Source organism: Sciurus vulgaris (genome assembly GCF_902686455.1).
Source record: "Sciurus vulgaris genome assembly, chromosome: 1".
NCBI classification, from domain to species: Eukaryota; Metazoa; Chordata; class Mammalia; order Rodentia; family Sciuridae; genus Sciurus; species Sciurus vulgaris.
In genome coordinates, this window is record NC_136461.1 from 168789392 (window position 1) to 168810387 (window position 20996).

General features: G+C 39.9%; 2 protein-coding genes across 2 annotated transcripts in view; both read right to left on the bottom strand.

The window, feature by feature from the left end:
• RAD54B (RAD54 homolog B) overlaps positions 1 to 20996 on the bottom strand; it is a 744820-nt gene that overhangs the window by 367287 nt on the left and 356537 nt on the right. The gene's annotated exons all lie outside the window — the stretch shown is intronic.
• Positions 4475 to 20996, bottom strand: part of CDH17 (cadherin 17) — a gene marked incomplete at its 3' end in the record, with an annotated part of 129892 nt that continues 113370 nt past the window's right edge. Inside the window, exon 16 of the mRNA XM_079116982.1 lies at positions 4475 to 4485. Within this exon, the coding sequence (XP_078973108.1) occupies positions 4475 to 4485 (11 nt within the window). The remainder of the gene's footprint in view (positions 4486 to 20996) is intronic.

Sequence of the window (20996 nt, forward strand, 5' to 3'; positions counted from 1 at the left end):
GCTTGCCCAGGATGAGAAATGGAGAGAAAAAGTGGCTTTGGTCCTATGCAAATAAACCAATGACTATTTGGTGACAAATAACAAGTGGAGGGCTTTAGCCATCAACATTACTACCCCTGGACTCTAGAATTACCTACCACCCCCAGGAGACTGTGGGTCCTTGACCTAAGAGCCCAAATGTCTTACAAGTGACTTAGAACACATAACAGGTACTCAGAAAATCACTTTGAAATATCGAATAAAACTGTGCAGTGCTGGTATATAAAAATATGAACATGGAAAATCAATAAAACAAGAAGTCATTGTTTTATAAAGCTATTCTTCATTCTTTACAACTGTTGATGATATTCATTTAAAATCACCATTTCTCCAAGCCAATGCACAAGAGGGTCAATTTCTGAGAGCTACATATGGAGAAGAGAAACATTACTGCTCCTTGCTCAGCTCTGGCCTACAGAAGGGGCTGCCTCCTGCGATGAGAATCAGCTGCTTCCTTCCTGGTTTCAGAGCAGGGGTTTTGCAGGTCCTGATGTGGTGGCAGAGTGACTCAGGCTGCTCTTAGTTGAGGGAATCTCTGTGGGCTGAGGGATGGCTTTCCCAGTAGTAGCACCTCCTGCCATCCCTGAGCCCATGTCATCATCCGTGGACATCTGGGGGAAGGTCTGTGTGAACCTGGTTAGGGTTAAAAGTGCCAGGAATTGAGCGAATTGAGAAGGGACAGAGACGTCATGGTGTTCCGAAGAAGGATCCTGCCTTAGGTTTTGTATTAGTCTGCTCAGGCTGCCCATAACAAAAATACCCTGGGCCCAGGGCTAAGAGGACAGACACTTATTTCTCACAGTTCAAGAGGCTGGAAATTTCAGAAACAAGGTCCAGAAGGGTCAGTTTTCAAGTTGCTCTTCGACTTTGAGATGCGTCCTCTTTTTCTCCTCACTGCATCCTCATGTGACCTTTCCTGCATGGGTATGTGTGCATTGGGAGGAGAGATGGGGAGGAGAAGGTAGACAAGAGAGAGAGAGGGAAAGGGTAGGAGGAGAGGGAGGGAGAGACTGACACAGTAGGCAAAGTTGATCACCTCTGGCCATAAGTGAAAAAGAGGGAAGAGATCAAGATCCATAATACCAAAGCTTGGGGACAATTGAATGGGTTGGGGGTTGATTTAGGGGTCAGAGTTTCATTTCAGAGGATGAAAAGGTATTGGAGATAGATGTGGTGGTGATGGTATACACATGTGAGTATTTAAATGCTACAGAGCTGTACACTTGAAAATGGTGAGAGTTTAAGTTGCTATAAGATATATTCTTTCTGATAACTGAGGTTTCCAAGTTTGCCAAGGTACCTGTGATGTGTGTGTGCATCATATAGAATCTTGGAAGCAAATAATTTCCTTCTTAGACGCTACGAGATAATCTCAGCTTTCTGCTGTGCATTTCTATATCACAGACTAACATCTTTGGTAGTCCCACTCTTGATTTATGCTCTGTAGAAGCACCTGATACTTCTACACAACTTCTCACACAGAACTCTATCCATATCCCCAACCCCACCCCTGAAACGTTCTTGGTCTCACAGCTATTCTTAAAATTTCAGAATTGAGGATCATTTGTAATTCACAGGGTTCATTCAGCACCATGACCTTGCTGAGGATGTCTGAATAGAGCATCAGGGTTGTGGATAGAGAAAGAGAGAGTGGGTTGGAAAACTGTTTGAGGGGACTTTGAGGATACGTGAGCAAATACAAAGATGAGTTTATACATTCTTTAGGTCAGATTGTCAAGTGGGTGGCACTTAAATGGACAAGATGCATCAGCTATTTCATGTATTTTTTATAAAGTATGGAGACTACTATAAGCCAGGACTTCTGCTCACACAGTGGTACTGAGGTTTCTGAGAAGTCCCAGAACTAGCTGGGGAGATCAATGGGCACTAATTGGTAGAACATGAGAAGGGCCATACACGAGGTTGCAAGGGGTAGAAATTCACTGTGCTTTAAGTCAAAGGGGAAATATTGGTTCATAGGCTAGAAAAGTCAGGGCAATGTTGCTTTTAGACATAGCTGGATCAGTTACTCAACATCTTCAAAACTTTCCCTCTCATTCTTTTCTGTGATTCTCCTTCTAGAGGGAAAAAAGTCCACCTCTATGATAAGTGGAATGATTAAGTTTACTGTTTGCTTCTTACTACTTTAGTAAATGAAATATGGAAAGAGTCCTTTTCTAAGATTTTCAGCTAAAATAGTCAAAGTGAATCTGAGATCAAGTACCCAACTCCAGATCTGGAGAATGCAGAATAGGGGTTGGCTCTATCCAACTATATAAATTGGGGCAGTGACCGTGGGGACATGTTTTCTCATTGGGAAACTCAATGGCTTCCAACAGAAGAGAGTAATGAATCCTGCAGGGAGACTATTTTCCTCACCAGAATGGAATTTTAGATGAGGCTGTGACCTGGTCTCCTGGAAGAAGGCAAGATGGCTTCCCCGAGGGACCAGTGTTACACTGGACTTTAACACTGGGTAGGATCTGGTTATGGTTATGGTGATGGTTTGAGAGGCCCACCCAAGAAAGGCACAAGCTTATTGAATAATCAATGATTTTAGATGAGAAAGTTCTGTGTGACCAGCCTGTTATCAAGTGATACCCGTAATTCCTGGGAGGACCCATGTGGTGTGTGAGGCAGGAGGGACTCTGAGTCCACTCAGTCTTCTAGTAATGATAATAGAATTTCCTAAAATAAGATAAGGCAATACAACATTGATCTAATGCCCCCATTAGTCACTCCTTGGTTAAAAACATGCAAGCATTGGGCACAGTGGTACATGTCCGTAGTCCCAGCTATGTGTAGGCTGAGGCAGGACCAATCATTTGAGCCCAGTTTTGGGACCAATCTGCTGACCCCATGGCCTTTTTTTTTTTTTTTTTTAAACACATGCCTATAGAGCTTCTGAGAAAGTTGGACTGTTTCAACTTGGGGTACAATTTGTGAAGGCAGATTTTGTTTTGATGCTCTTGGGTTTTTGTTTTGCCTTTTACTTGAACTGGGCCAAGGAGAAAACATTACCCATTGTGAGAACTATCAATGATCCCTATGTGAAGACATAAATCAGTTGAGAGGAACCATGTATTTTTAGAAGAAAAGGGTACTGAGATTTCAAAAAACAGCTTAGGTGTTTCATCTCACTTTTTTCCCTTTTCTTTGTGATCTATATTTTTTAAATTTATGACAAATGAGTCCTTGGTCTGCTTCCACAAACCATCGTAGGAGCATCATGTCACCATTGAGTTCTTCCTGGTTAACATTTCTCAGGAGTGGTACAACGTTGAATGTACCCAGGGTTCACACCAGGAGCCACCCAACAGCTCCAGACCCAGAAGTGCTCAACACTCTATAAAGTTCTTATTTAAAATTCTAGTGTACTTACCAGAACGCCTCAATCCATGACAATGTAGCAGCAGTGTTTTTTTTTTTTTTTTTTTTTTTTATTATACCATCGACACTTGCTCTTGGCTTACTTCTACACACGGAGGCAATTTTGATAAATAACTATTTGTTATCCAGTCTTCAGCAAATAAAGAACCGAGCCAAGAGATCAGGGAAACAAAACCAACCACAGTGTTATTCTTGATTTGTTACCATTTCCATGCTTCCGTATTTTCTCCCACACATTAAATATATATAACTAAACTTATTAATATACAAATAAAACATGCGCAGCATGTAAGCATGGTAGGAGGTGAGTAAACTGGGTAGCTGTGCTTCCTGCATCCAGGTGTATGAAGTTGGCCCTTATAGAAACAGAGCAACTGTGTTTGGTACCTTGGGGTTCTGTGCCATTCCCAAGCTGGAGGACCTCCATCAAAGAGTAGAATCAGTCAGATTGGGTTCAAGGTGTTATAACAGTTTCTGTTCATACAAGGGCCAGGGATACTCTATTTTTTTCCTGAGTCCTCTTTGTTCTTTTGTTTGATGAATGTTCTAAATTCAGTACTACCCCACAGGAGACACAGACAAAGGGGGCACAGGATGGAATTAGAAAAGCTAAATGGAATCCAGAAAGTTTCTGTGGTAGACAACTGATAATCTCCTTAATGACAGAAAAAAAATGTAAAGAATACTAATCATCCATCTTTCCCAAAGGGAAACACATTTTTGGTTTGGGTTAAGTAACCTAAGGTTTTTGCAGAGGGGAAAAAAATGTCATGGGAAATGGAAAAATCTCTCTAATGTCTGTAGCACATGAAATATCTAAGTAGTAAAATATTTAAGGGCAAAAGGGAATGTCTGTAAAAATATATATAGTGCACATGCTGGAGGAAAAGTGAGACTGAACAGTTGTCACTGAAAGAGCACTTGGTGTATAGAAACTTGAACATCCTTTTCAAATTCAGCTTCTCAGAGGCTTGACTTCAGATGACCGAGCATTTTAAACATTATCGTTGCCTTTATCATTCTTTATGCGGATAAACACAAACTGTTAAATTATACCTAAAAGAGAAAACCCAGGGTCAAATAGATGGAATCTTCAGATCCAAAGTAGAATCTTTTTAGGAAAAAAGTGACTCACACAGCTTCGTTTTGTTTGTGGTTCAACAAAGTTTTGTTGTCCTAGTGAACAAGGGACTCCAGATTTTTACTTTCTTGGGTAAGTAATCACTGGATAGTGGTGTTTATCAAGTTCCAAGTCATATCTAGCTTGCTGGCTGTCACTGGGCCTCTACCAGGGGCTAGAGCCCAGTGTCTTACACTCCTGAGTGGACAAGCCTCTGACAGCATTCCTGAAGTTTGTACATATTCAAATAGTGGTTCAGTCCTCCTCTCAGGGAACAGTCCTATCAGAGCAACCAGAGAGCTGTACTGACCTGTCACCTACTTAAAGCCTACTTTGATTGTGTCTATATAAAATATACATTTTCTCTGACACCTTCCTCTTGGTTTTAGCCTAGGTTATTAAAAGACCTTAAGTAGACTGCCTGAGCTTTCTGGTTTCTCCCATCTCTGAAGGCCTACAAAATTGCACTGTGCACCTTAGCACTAAATGTTATTATCAAAAACCACTATGAAAAAGGGATTATTAAAGGAAATTAACCTATCAGTACATTTGCAAGAAAATCATAGCAGAAAAGACTGAATGCTCAGAAGACCATTAAGAATCTTTTTAATAACCCCAACCTTATTCAAAAGAACAAGAGTAGAAACTGTAGATCCTATTAATTCTACCCCCTATGTATTTCCCCAAACTCTTCCATTCTTTCACTTGTGGTAGGATTAAGTGAGTATGTAGGAAAATTTCTATTTGGTACATAAACTCAAAAATCCTTTAAAGATAGTTAGACAAAATAATAGAGAAGGAGGCAGAGGGAGCTTGGTGAGTGGGACCTACGAGAGCCAGTTTCATTAGTGTGAAAGATGGTACACGCAGGCCGTGGCTCTCAGTGAGGCACAGTGGCTACTGTGCATGTTAGGGTGGGCTGAAACCATGTCATGAAGACCCTCCATGTCATAAGTGTATAAGAAAGGAGATTTTTTTTTAGGCCCATAAATCATACTCCATCATGACAGCTGTGGGTCATGGGAGAAAAGACCAGAGGGTAAAGAATAATCAGAATACTTGGAATAATCCCAGTCCCCTCTTATCAGAGAAGCTATGAAACTGTGTTAACCCCTTCAGTCAGGTGTACCTGTGGTGTGGGTAACAGTTGAAAAGGGAATTACTACAGTAGACACTGAGTTGTTGGCAAAGAGAGCAAGCTCCAAGAGGGAGCTTGCTGGGAGCCAAGGTAGTCAGGGCTGTGATGCAGTGGGGCTGTTCTGAGTCATAAAGAATCAGGTCCAGTCATGAAAATATACAAAGGGCAATTTTGCAATATTCCAGGCATCTCTACATCTCCACTGGAAGGCTAACGTCTACCTCTTCCAAAAATGTCTGTCAGAGACCATACCTCTGTACCTGTATGTTTCCATCCCCACCAAGCTCAGTGCCAGACCCATAGCTGGGGCACAGCAACTGCGTTACTTTTTCTTTCATCATGGAAGCTTCATAACTAGGCTTAGAATATATATTATGCTTTAAAGCTTGACAGGGTTGCATCCTTACGTCTCTCAGGGCCCATCGTGCTGTTATGGGAAGGTGATGAAGCCTCTGAATCAGGCCGTCTGAAAGGAAGGTCTCTAATCATTCAGGAAATGTTCTCCAAGAGGGACCATAGAACCCAGCCCTTTCCTCCTCGCTCATTGGTTCCCTGCCATGAAGTGAAAAGCTTGGCTCTGCCACACACTTCTGTCACCATCATGTTCCCTCCCCATGGACCGCAAAGCAGGAGGTCCATAAATTATGGATTGGAACCTCTTAAACTGTGAACCAAACAAATCTTTTAGTTGATGATCTCCGGTATTTGATGCAGTATTGGTTTAAACCTGACACAAAGTCTTTTATATTCCCAAACTAAAAAGACAGTGATATGTATAAGGTCACTCTTAAGAAATCTGTCCATCCAGAAAGTTGATGTGGTTAGAAATTTCTGACTGTGCCTAGTCTTGCACTGTAAGCATCTAGCAGACCAATCCATGAAGGCAGGCACTAAGAAGAACTCGTGTTCCTGAGGGCTAGCTAGCACAGGAACCCTTGAACCTGAGCAGCTGTATCTACCAATGACCAGAAGGGTTGTCAGGAGTATACCAACTGCCATACCCACAGTGGGCCTCCCTTCCTGGCTACCTACTGGCCGGAAACACTTCCCATCCACACATGTGCAGAAAGTAACTGAAAAACAGAACAGGTAAATTTGTACAAAAAATTCAGTGAATATGCAGAATTCTACATCAAAGACCAAAAATACCTTTCAACTTCCCATGGTGACAGATATTATCCTAAGTTTCCAATCGCAAAATATCTACCTGGTAAAGAGACAGTCCCTTCCAAGGGTGGCCGACCTCCATCATTGATAGCGGATGGAGATTTTATAAAGTCTCTCCTCAAAGTCTGTGTGCTTGGTGGAGAGTCTGGCATGAGTGCCGGTCAAAACAGAGGAAAAAATGAATGACAGTGAAACCACAAATTCTAGAGCTCTGGATCACCAGGAATAGAACTCGGCTTTGCATCGTATGCAAAGTTGGGAAGTGGTGTGAGTTGAGTTTAACATTACCCGAAAGTCATCACCTATATCCTTCAACACTTGTCTTCTCATAATGCTAAGAGTTTAAATCATCCTTTAAGTTCTCAATTCTTGATTTCTAGATAGAAACAAATACAATTCCTTCCAGTAGTTGGCTCTGTAAGAGTTGCCCTAAAGACTCAAGTAGCAAGTATAAAAACTTTGCTCCGAAGTGACATACAGGGTGAGATTCCTGTGAGCTTTCAGTCACAGCATTTTAATGAAGGGACAAATATGTTAAGCATGTTTCCTGTTTGTTCCTGCTAATAATATCTTATTTGGCTTATATTGTTGACTCATTAGCAATTGAGCTCACAGCCAGCAGCACCACGATCCTGCCCATAGGTGGCGTATCTACCAATGTGTACTCTTTCTCTCGGGCACGTCATGGCCTTCTTTCGCTTAGGAACAGTCAGCAGCACTACACTCTGCTTTGGAGCCATTAAAATAATGAAATCACCAAATCAAAAGCAAACACACCCAAAACAGGCACTAAGTAGGCTGCTAAGATCACTTGCTAACATGTGAGGGTAAATCCACAGGCCAAGTGTCACCTTGTTCATCCCCGGCTGGGACTGTGCATCACGCACTCTGCCAGGGTCCATGAATGCAGCAGCTTTATTAAGTATTGGTTTGGGAATTACAAATATTAGCTAGATGATTTGTAACCTATAAGTAATGAGAATTGACTGTCCATGGCATGGCAATTAGAGAGGTCCGTGGGAAAGAACTTCTGTAGACCTGATCCTGAGTCTCTAACCTGCTGCTCGTGAGCTGTGTGACACCAGTAGTCATTGCATGAGTAGCCCTCAATCTCTTCAAGTCCTGAAATAAGGGGACAGGATCCCACGTTCAGAGTATTTCCCTTTTATTCTTCTTCTATAGAAAAATTAAGAGTGCAAAATAACTAAGACTCAAATTTCTAGAGACAGTTTTGATCTTGTTGCAACTCCCCTCTTCTTACACCCTCCCTATTCACATATATACCTAGAAACTTTCCAGAGTTTGGGGAAAGATTTTTGGATTTCAAAATTATTTTGGTGTACACTTCCATTTGTAGAAAAGATGGAATAACAGGAATCAGATTTGCCATCTGCCAAAAACAGCTAAAAGAACAAATTATGAAACCATGGTTTTAAAGACATTGGCTTTTAGACAACAAAGGACAACCATCCCTGAAAGATAGATGATGTATGTCCTACCATTGCCTCTAGCTTACTAGCTTAGAAGGTCCAGGCATGAACTTGAATTGAGGCAATGGACTGAATAAGGAGATGTCAAGGCAACTAGAGGTCACAGAAGTAAGTGCCTGGGAGACAGCACCTGTGCACATACCAAAGTCCTTAACTGAGTACTGGTCGAAGTGTATACATAAGGTAGCTACCTAAGCTGGGGGAAGAGCCCCCTAATAGAACAATTAGAACAATCTTTGTGAACTCCAAAGGGCCAGGAACTGTTCCTGCTCCCAAGAACCAGAAACCTCGATAATTCAAGGGGCATCAGGTAGAAGTTCACAGAAGGGTTTTGTCTCAGCATTTGGAAAATTAGCTCTAAAATAAACATTGCCCGTGTCCTGTTTGTGAACCATAACAACAATTGTGTAATACATTGGAATGCTTTCCACGTGTTTTAAAACACTTTCCAAGTCACTGCAGCTCAAGAATATTTTGGAATATAAAAATATTCAAGCATCCAACACACGGAATAAAAAAAAACATGACCCATCCAAAAAGAGAAAACCTGAGGGATGAAAGCAAGCAGTCAAAACCTTACCCAGAAATGACTCATATGGACAAAAACAGTGGACAAGGACAAGACAAGTTACTGTGACCCTATTCTGCTATAGTAGGAGCTAGAAGAAAAATTGGGAATGTGATCGTTTAAATATGAAGACCCCAAATATAGCCCACCCGCCCAACCCCTAACAACCCCCCGATATTTTTTTTTTACAAAAGATGAGATTAAAAAATTCACTGATATATCCAATTTGATTGTTAATATGTAGGTACTATCACAAATGGAGAAAAACAAAAAAGTTAACAGGGCATCAGTGAACTTTGATGAACTTCAAGTGGCATAAATACATGTATGATTGCATTTCTTTTCTTTGTTATGATTGCAGTTCTGAAGGGGAAGAAAGTGAAAAGAAAAAAATTAAATAATTCTTAATAATTTCCCAATTTTGATGAAAACTCTAATCCCTCATTTCAGAAAATTAGTAAATGTCAGGAACAAAAAAAATGAATAAAATTACACCATGGCAGGTAATCAAGTTGCTTTAAAGGAAAACCGTCTCAAAAATTTTTAAAGTAGTTCAGACATATGTTCTCTGGTCATGATGGAATTAAATTAGAACCAGAAAGATGTATAAAATATTCCCCAAATATTTGGAAACTAAACACAGGTCACAGAAGAAATCTAAAGGAAAATTAAAGTATTTTAAACTAATGAGAATGAATACAGAGTATATTAAACTATGAGGAATGCAGCTAACATAAATTTATGGCAGATAAATTTAGAGCACAAAATGCCTATGACGAAGAAAGAAAAAGTTCTCTAGTTGCCACAGCTCTACATTAATGCAACAAGAACAAAATAAGCATAATATGAGAAGAATAAGGAAATAAGATCTAGACAATCAAATAGAAAAACCACTGAGGAAACCAATAGCTGGTTCTTTGACAATGCCAATAAAATTAAATTCCAGCTAGATTATCAGAAAAAAAAATTTACTAATGTCAGAATGAAGTGATATCACTATATATCTGCATATGCTAAGATAATATAAATAACCTATGCCAACTGATTCAACAAATCAAACAAAATACATATTTGAAAGATATAAAAACTCAACCACAAAAGATATTGAATTTGTCATTAAAACTTCACATACACAAATCAAGTCCCAGATGACCTCACTGGTAAATTCCTCTCAGGTTTTAAGGAAAAACTAATACCAATTTTACACATATTCTTCCAGATAATTGAAGAGGTAGAACATTTCCAAACTCATTCTATGAGGCTGCATTGGTGATACCAAAATCGGATGGACCTTATAAGAAAAATATGGAGCCGCGCCCCCCTCCCCCACTGTGGACAGGACCACTAGTTACTGAGCCCTCTGGCTCGCCGGCCCCCCTAGTGCCACAGCTTCTACCATTAATGCAACAAGAACAAAATAAGCATAATATAAGAAGAATAAAGGAAATAAGATCTAGGACAATCAAATATAAAACCACTGAGGAAACCAGTGGGACACTGTTTCCTGCCCCCTCTGGTGACTCAGCACATCCTTGCTGGGACTCCCCAGCTTCTTTGGAGGCTGGTGTAGGCATTTTGAATTATTCTTGAGGGCATGGCCACCATCATTGGACGGGCAGCTCCTTCCTGAGACACCTACAGTAGACTGGAGGCCCACTGAGAGGGTACTCTATTTACTCACATCCTACACTCCTCCCTATCCTCACAACAAGAAATACTGTAAATAGTAATTGAACTATCCTGTTTGTTACAATAATGTTAAAGTCTTTATAGGGCTATCTGTTCAGGGCTGCATTTTCTCTGTATTGGGTGCTGCTATGTTGATCTCCCCTTCCAAAGAAGAGGTACTGGAAAACTGCAGTGGCATAATAAGCCTGCAGGGGGGAAACTTCAGTACTTCAGATCTTCACTGTTGGAGGGATAATACAAAAACTAATTAATTAATTAAAATATATATATATACATATATAGAACAATCAGGGGAAGAAAGTGTCCCTAACAAACCAAGAAGCTATTTTGATAGAATGCAATGACAGCATGAAGTAGAAATGACAGAAAATTTAGAATCTGCATAATTAAAATGATCCATGAAGCAAAGATGAGATAAGAGAGCAAATGGCGGGCAATGCATGATTGTTACAGTAAACAGTTAAAAGAGCAAATGCAGGAAGCAAAAGAAACACTAAATAAAGAGAGAGAGATTCTGGGAAAAAAATACTGAAAGAAACAGTAAGACCAAATTAAAAACTCATAGAAGCATCACCAACAGAATAGATCTCATGGAAAACAATCTCAGACAATGAAGACAAAATATTTAATCTTGAAAATAAAGTTGAACAAACTGAGAAGATATTATGAAGTCATGAATGGAACCTCCAAGAACTATGACTATATCATGAAAAGACCAAATTTAAGAATTATTGGGGGGGATTCAAGATGGCAGACTAGAGGGTGGCTGCATTTCATGTTGCTCCAGGACTCAGGACTCAAGAAGAGGAGACTTGGGACCAACTCAAAGCAGCCGGGTGGGTCTCTCCTGTTGGGTCTCCAGACGGGGCGGTAGCCCCAAACGCAGGGATCTTTGTGAAGTCAAGCTGCCAGCAAGATGCCCTTCCCCCGCTGGAGCAGTGAACTCGGACAACTGGGAGCATTGGAGAGGAGGCCACTCAGCACAGCGCTGGGACTCAGAGCAACCCACCGGGGCTTTGGGAGGCTGCCCAAAGGAGGGGGTGCACGGTGAGCTGTTTGGACTGAAAGCGACCACTCCTGAAACCAGGGGCTGCCCAGAGGAGAAGGAGAAGCACGGGCTCAGCACATCACTTGGACTTGGAGCAGCTGCACCAGGGCTCCGGGCGGCTATCCGGAGGAGCAGCGTGGACTCAGGACTCAAGAAGAGAAGATATAGAGAGACTTGGGACCAACTCAAAGCAGCCGGGTGAGTCTCTCCCGTTGGGAAGGCGTCCCAGATGGGGCGGTAGCCCCGAATGCAGGGAACTTTGTGAAGTAGATTTGCCCGACGAAGACACCCCTCCCCCCGCTGGAGCAGTGAACACGGACAACTGGGAGCATCGGAGAGGAGGCCGCACAGCACAGCACTTGGACTCGGAGCAACCCACCCGGGCTTTGGGAGGCTGCCCAAAGGAGGGGGTGCGCGATGAGCTGTTTGGACTGAAAGCGACCACCCCTGAACACAGGGGGCTGCCCAGAGGAGAAGGAGAAGCACAGGCTTGGCACGTTGCTTGGACTTGGAGCAGCTGCACCAGGGCTCGGGCGGCTATCCGGAGGAGCAGCGTAGTGAGTGGTTTGGACTCAGAGCATCCGCTCCTGAACACAGGGGGGTTGTCTGGAGGAGGAGGAGAGCAGCAGGGTGCTTGGGTGCGGAGTGACTGCACCAGAGCTACGGGTGGCAGTCAGGATGAGGAGGTGCACAGTGAGTTCCTGGGACTCGTGATGAACGCACCAGATCTCTGGGTGACTGCCTGGTGGAGAAGGAGGTGCGCAGTGGGTCACTTGGACTTAGAAAGACCACAGAGAACACCAGGCGGCTGCCGGAGCAAGAGGCGTGTGGCGGGTCACTGGGACTCGGAGCGACTGTAAGGGGCTCCAGGTGGCTGCTCAGAGGAGGGGCCGCATAGCCAGGTGATTAGGTGCAGAGCAGGGTCCCAGGACCTAGGCGGCTTCTTGGTGGAAGAGCCGCACAGACAAACTGAGGGGCGGAGCGAAGGCTCCAGGAATGTGGGCAGCTTCTCTGAGGAGAGGCAGCCTAAGGAGATTCGTCTGTGAAGGGCGAGGCTTCCAGGCCCAGGAGGTAGGTCCGGGTCCCTAGGAACATGGCAGAAGAAGGCTGCCCAGCCCAGGCGGTAGCTGTGAATTGAACGGAACCTCTAGGAGGGGAACTGACCAGTGAGACCTCCCCACCGGGTGAGTCCTCCCCGCCGGGTGAGGTTCTCCCACAAGGACTGTAAAATCAGAGACACAGACCCAAACTGGCCTTGCATCAGCCCACATCCTACTTCCCCTTTGGATGACCATTCGTCAGCAAGTGAAGGTACCTCTGCCCACTAGCAGGGAATATTCACCACCGGAAGGACACCACCCCTAGGGAGTCAGCTTCCTTGTGGAGCACTACATTATCAACTTCCTCCAAGACTTCAGGCTACTGAAGACTAAGAGGGGATATACTGGAAATCTTCAGGGACATTGTAAGTCAATAGAGGAAATCTGCAATATCTCAGTGGTCCACTGATACCTGAACAATATGAGAAAACAAGGGAAGAAAATGCCCCAAACAAATCTAGATCTTACATCAATAAAACCCAATGACAGCATGGCAGAAGAAATGACAGAAAGGGAGTTCAGAATGTACATAATTAAAATGATCAGGGAAGCAAATGACAAGATGCAAGAGCAAATGCAGGCACTGAATGATCGCACCAATTGACAGTTAAAAGAGCAAATACAGGAAGCATAAGATCATTTCAATAAAGAGTTAGAGATATTGAAAAAAAAACAAACAGAAATCCTTGAAATGAAGGAAACAATAAATCAAATTAAGAACTCCATAGAAAGCATAACCAATAGGATAGAACACCTGGAAGACAGAACCTCAGATATGAAGACAAAAATTTACCTTGAAAACAAAGTTGACCAAACAGAGAAGATGGTAAGAAATCATGAACAGAATCTACAAGAACTATGGGATATCATGAAAAGGCCAAATTTAAGAATTATTGGGATTGAGGAAGGCCTAGAGAAACAGACCAAAGGAATGAACAATCTATTCAATGAAATACTATCAAAAAATTTCCCAAATCTGAAGAATGAAATGGAAGATCAAGTACAAGAGGCTTATAGGACTCCAAACATACAAAATTACAACAGTCCGACACCAAGGCACATTATAATGAAAATACCTAACATACAAAATAAGACAGAATTTTAAAGGCCGCAAGAGAGAGGAATCAAATTACATTCAGGGTGAAACCAATACGGATATCAGCAGATTTTTCAAATCCAGACCCTAAAGCTAGAAGGACCTTGAACAACATTTTTCAAGCCCTGAAAGAAAATGGATGCCAACCAAGAATCTTATACCCAGCAAACTTACTTTCAAATTTGATGATGAAATAAAATCCTTCCATGATAAACAAAAGCTAAAACAATTTACAAAAAGGAAGCCGGCATTACAGAACATTCTCAGCAAAATATTCCATGAGGAAGAGATGAAAACAAAGAAGCAAATCAGCAATGGGAGGAACTATCCTAAAGGAATTGTCAAATAAAGGAAGAACTAAGTCGTGTCAAAATAATAATAAATAAATAAATAATAAAATGAGCCAAATGACCAGGAATACAAATCATATCTCAATAATAACCCTGAATATTAATGGCCTGAACTCATCAATCAGAAGACATAGACCGGCAGATTGGATCAAAAAGAAAGATCCAACAATATGTTGCCTGCAAGAGACTCACCTCATAGAAAAAGATACCCATAGACTAAAGGTGAAAGGATGGGGAAAAACATACCATGCACATGGACTCAGCACAAAAGCTGGGGTATCCATCCTCATTTCAGATAATGTGGACTTCAAGTCAAAGTTAGTCAGAAGGGACAAAGAAGGACATTACATATTGCTTAAGGGATCCATAAATCAGCAAGACATAACAATCATAAACATCTATGCCTCAAACAGTGGCTCATCCGGTATGTCAAACAAATCCTTCTCAATTTCAGAAACCAAATAGATCACAACACAATAATACTAGGTGATTTTAACACACCTCTCTCACCACTGGACAGATCTTCCAGACAAAAATTGAACAAAGAAACCACAGATCTCAATAACACAATCTAATGTCCATTAGACTTAATGGACATTTATAGAATATACCATCCAACCAAGAGCAAATACACGTTCTTCTCAGCAGCACATGGATCCTTCTCTAAAATAGACCATATATTATGCCACAAAGGTAATGTAAGCAAATACAAGAAGATAGAGACACTACCTTGTATTCTATCAGATCATAATGGATTGAAATTAGAAATAAATGAAAGAGTAAAAACAGAAGCTACTCCAACACCTGGAGATTAAACATATGCTATTACATGATGAATGGATAACAGAAGATATTAGGAAGGAAATTAAAAAATTCTTAGAGGTAAATGAGAACAAGAAACATCATATCAAATCTTTGGGACACTATGAAAGCAGTACTTAGAGGAAAATTTATTTCATGGAGCGCATTCAATAAAAGAAGTAAAAATCAACAAATAAACGACCAAACACTACAGCTCAAAGCCCTAGAAAAAGAAGAACAGAACAACACCAAAAGTAGTAGAAGACAGGAAATAGTTAAACTCAGAGCTGAAATCAACGAAATTGAAACAAAAGAAACAATACAAAAAATTGATAAAATAAATAGTTGGTTCTTCGAAAAAATAAACAAAATTGATAAAACCTTAGCCACTCTAACAAAGAGAAGACGAGAGAAAACCCAAATCACTAAAATTCAGAATGAACAAGGAAATATCACAACAGACACGATTGAAGTACAAAGCATAATTAGAAGCTATTTTGAAAATCTATACTCCAACAAAATAGAAAATTTCGAAGACATCAACAGGTTTCTAGAGACATATGAATTGCCTAAATTGAACGAGGAGGACATACAAAATTTAAATAGACCAATTTCAAGTAATGAAGTAGAAGAGGTCATCAAAAGCCTACCAACAAAGAAAAGTCCAGGACCAGATGGGTTCTCAGTTGAGTTCTACAAAACCTTTAAAGAAGAGCTCATTCCAATATTCTCAAAGTATTCCATGAAATAGAAGAGGAGGGAACCCTCCCAAACTCATTCTATGAAGCCAATATTACCCTGATACCCAAACCAGAGAGAGACACATCGAGGAAAGAAAATTTCAGACCAACATCATTAATGAACACTGACACAAAAATTCTCAACAAAATTTTAGCAAATCGCATACAAAAATATATTAAAAAGATAGTGCATCACGATCAAGTGGGTTTTATTCCAGGGATGCAAGGTTGGTTCAACATCCGGAAATCAATAAATGTAATTCACCATATCAATAGACTTAAAGTCAAGAATCACATGATTATTTCAATAGATGCAGAAAAAGCATTTGATAAAATACAGCACCCCTTCATGCTCAAAACACTAGAAAAAATAGGGATAGTGGGAACATTCCTTAACATTATAAAGGCCATCTATGCTAAACCCATGGCCAATATCATTCTAAATGGTATAAAACTGAAAGCATTCCCCCTAAAAACTGGAACAAGGCAGGGATGCCCTCTTTCACCACTTCTATTCAACATCGTACTTGAAACTCTAGCCAGAGCAATTAGACAGACCAAAGAAATTAAAGGAATACGAATAGGAAAAGAAGAACTCAAACTATCCCTATTTGCGGATGATATGATTATATACTTAGAGGAACCAGGAAATTCCACCAGAAAACTGTTAGAACTCATAAGTGAATTCAGTAAAGTGGCAGGTTACAAGATCAATGCTCATAAATCCAATGCATTTTTATACATAAGTGATGAATCTTCAGAAAGAGAAATTATGAAAACTACCCCATTCACGATAGCATCGAAAAAAATAAAATACTTGGGAATCAATCTCACAAAAGAGGTGAAAGACCTCTACAATGAGAACTACAGAACACTAAAGAAAGAAATTAAAGAAAACCTTAGAAGATGGAAAGATCTCCCATGTTCTTGGATAGGAAGAATTAATATTGTCAAAATGGCCATACTACCTAAAGTGCTATACAGATTCAATGCAATTCCAATTAAAATCCCAATGATGTACCTTACAGAAATAGAGCAAGCAATCATGAAATTCATCTGGAAGAATAAGAAACCCAGAATAGCTAAAGCAATCCTTCACAGGAAAAATGAAGCAGGGGGTATCGCAATACCCGAACTTCAACTTTATTACAAAGCAATAGTAACAAAGACGGCATGGTATTGGTATCAAAATAGACAGGTAGATCAATGGTACAGAATAGAGGACATGGACACAAACCCAAATAAATACAATTTTCTCATACTAGACAAAGGGGCCAAAAATATGCAATGGAGAAAAGATAGCCTCTTCAACAAATGGTGCTGGGAGAATTGGAAATCCATCTGCAACAGAATGAAACTAAACCCATATCTCTCACCCTGCACAAAACGCAACTCAAAATGGATTAAGGACCTTGGATTCAGACCAGAGACTCTGCAGATTATAGAAGAAAAAGTAGGTCCAGATCTTCAACATGTCGGCTTAGGACCAGACTTCCTCAACACAACTCCCATAGCACAAGAAATAAAAGCAAGAATCAACCACTGGGATAGATTCAAACTAAAAAGCTTTCTCTCAGCAACGGAAACTATCAGCAATGCAAAGAAAGAGCCTACAGAGTGGGAGAATATCTTTGCCAATCATACTTCAGATAGAGCACTAATCTCCAGAATCTATAAAGAACTCAAAAAAGTCTACACCAAGAATACAAATAATCCAGTCGACAAATGGGCTAAGGAAATGAACAGACACTTCACAGAAGAAGATCTACAAGCAATCAACAAACATATGAAAAAATGTTCAACATCTCTAGTAATAAGAAAAATGCAAATCAAGACCACCCTAAGATTTCATCTCACCCCAATTAGAATGGTGATTATCAAGAATGCAAGCAACAACAGGTGTTGGCGAGGATGTGGGGAGAAAAGTACACTAATACATTGCTTATGGGGCTGCAAGTTAGTGCAGCCACTCTGGAAAGCAGTGTGGAGATTCCTTAGAAAACTTGGAATGGACCCACCATTTGACCCAGCTATCCCACTCCTTGGCCTATACCCAAAGGACTTAAAATCAGCATACTACAGAGAAACAGCCACATCAATGTTTCTAGCTGCTCAATTCACAATAGTCAGATTGTGGAACCAACCTAGATGTCCTTCAATTGATGAGTGGATAAAGAAGCTGTGGTATATATATACAATGGAATATTACTCAGCCATAAAGAATGATAAAATTATGGCATTTGCAGGCAAATGGATGAAATTGGAGACCATCATGCTAAGTGAGATAAGCCAATCTCAAAAAACTAAAGGACGAATGATCTCACTGATAAGTGGATGTTGACACATAAGGGGGAGGGTGGGAGGAGTTAGTGTTAGGTTTAGGGTTAGGTTTAGGGAGGGGGGCAAGAATGGAGGAAGAAAGGACTGTTTAGAGGGAAAAGAAGGGTGGGAGGGGTGGGGGAAGGGAAAAATAATAGAATGAATCAAACAACATTACAATATGTAAATTTATGATTATACAAATGGTATGCCTTTAACCCATGTACAAACAAACAACATGTATCCCATTTGTTTTTTAAAAAAAAATGTTTAAAAAAAAAAGAAAAAAGAATTATTGGGACTGAGGAAGGCAGAGTGAACAAACCAAAGGAATGAACAACCTGTTCAATGAAATATCAGAAAATTTCCCAAACCTGAAAAATGAAATGAAAATCAAACACAAGAGGCTTACAGAACACCAGGTACACAAAATTGCAACAGATCCACACCAAGACACATTATAATGAAAATACCTCACATACAAGATAAAGATAGGATTTTAAAGACTACGAGAGAAAAGCGTCAGATTACATATAAAGGGAAACCAATATGGATATCAGCAGATTTCTCAGCCCAGACTCAAAAAGCAAGAAGGGCCTGGAACAATATATTTCAAGCTCTGAAAGAACATGGATGCCAAAGAATCCTATACCCAGCAAAACTAACCTTCAGATTTGATGATGAAATAAAATCTTTCCACGATAAACGAAAGTTAAAAGAATTTACAAATAGAAAGCCTGCCCTACAGAACATTCTCAGCAAAATATTTCATGAGGAGAAAGTAAAATACAATACAAGTCAGCAAAGGGAGGAACCATCCTAAAGGAAAAGCCAATCAAAGGAGAAATCAAGTCAAGTTAAAAACCAGAAATAAGCCAAAATGAGCAGGAATACAAATCATATCGCAATAATAACCCTGAATGTTAATTGTCTAAACTCAATAATCAAAAGACATAAACTGGCAGATTGGATTAAAAAGGAAGGCCCAACAATATGCTGCTTTCAAGAGACTCATCTCATAGAATAAGACATCCACAGACTAAAGGTGAAAGGATGGGGAAAAATATACCATGCACATGGATCCAATAAAAAAGCAGGAGTCGCCATCCTTATATCAGATAAAGTGGACTTCAAATCTAAGTTAGTCAGAAGGGATAAAGAAGGACATTTCATACTGCTTAATGGAAGCACAAAACAGCAAGATAACAATTTTAAATATTTATGCCCCAAACAATGGAGCATCTGCATACGTCAAACCCTTCTCAATTTTAAGACTCAAATAGACCAAAACATAATAATAGTGGGAGACTTTAACACACCGCTGTCACCATTGGATAGATCCTCCAAACAAAAACTGAAAAAAAACTATAGAACTAAATAATATAATCAATGATATAGACTTAATGGACATTTACAGAGTATTTCATCCATCATCAAGTGAATATACTTTCTTCTCAGCAGCTCATGGATCCTTCTCTAAAATAGACCATATGCTATGCCACAAAGAAGTCATTAGTAAATACAAAAAAACAGAGATCCTACCTTGTATCCTATCAGACCATAATGGAATGCAATTAGAAATCAATGATAAAATAACAAACAAAAACTACTCATATACCTGGAGACTAAATGATATGCTATTGAATGATGCAATGATAACAGAAAACATCAGGGAAGAAATAAAAAATTCTTAGAGGTAAATGAGAACAATGACACAACATATCAAAATCTCTGGGACACTCAAAGCAGTACTAAGAGGAAAGATCATTGCCTTGAGCTCATCCATTAAAAAATAAAGTCAACAACTAAATGACCTAACATTATATCTCAAAGCCCTAGAAAAAGAACAGATTAACACCAAAAACAATAGACAGGAAATAATTAAAACCAGAGCTGAAACCAATGGAATTGAAACAAGAAAAACAATTCAAAAAACTGACAAAACAAAAAGTTGGTTTTTTGAAAAAATAAAACTGATAAACCCCTAGTCACACTAATAAAGAGGAGAGAGAAAACTCAAATTACTAGAATTTGTGATGAAAAAGGAAAGATCATGACAGACACCACTGAAATACATAACATAATTAGAAGCTACTTTGAAAATCTAGATTCCAACAAAATAGAAAATTTCAAAGACATTGACTAATTTTTAGAGATTTAATTTTTAGATATGATCCTCCCAAACTGAATCAGGAAGACATACACAATTTAAACAGATCAATTTCAAGCACCAAAATAGAAGAAGCCATCAAAAGCCTACCAACCAAGAAAAGCCCAGGACCGGATGGATTCTCAGCTGAATCTACAATACCTTTAAAGAAGAATTAATACCAATACTCCTCAAAGTATTCCAGGAAATAGAAAAGGAGGGAACCCTTCCAAATTCATTCTGTGAGGCTAGTATCACTCTGATACCAAAATCAGACAAAGACTCATCAAGGAAAGAAAACTTTAGACCAATATCCCTGAGGAACATAGATACAAAAATCCTTAACAAAATACTGGCAAATCACATACAAAAATATATTAAAAAGATAGTGCACCATGATCAAGTGGGGTTTATCCCAGGGATGCAAGGTTGGTTCAATATCCAGAAATCAATAAATGTATTTCATCATGTCAACAGACTTAAAGAATCAAATGGTTATTTCAATAGATGCTGAGAAAGCATTTGATAAAATATAGCACCCCTTCGTGCTTAAAACATTAGAAAAAATAGGAATAGTAGGAACACACCTCAACATTGTAAAGGCTATCTATCTGTGCTAAGCCCACAGCCAATATCATTCTTAATGGAGAAAAACTAAAAGCATTCCCTCTAAAAACTGGAATAAGACAGGGATGCCCTCTTTCACCACTTCTATTCAATATCGTCCTTGAAACACCTGCCAGAGCAATTAGACCAAAGAAATTAAAGAGATACAAATAGGAAAATAAGAAC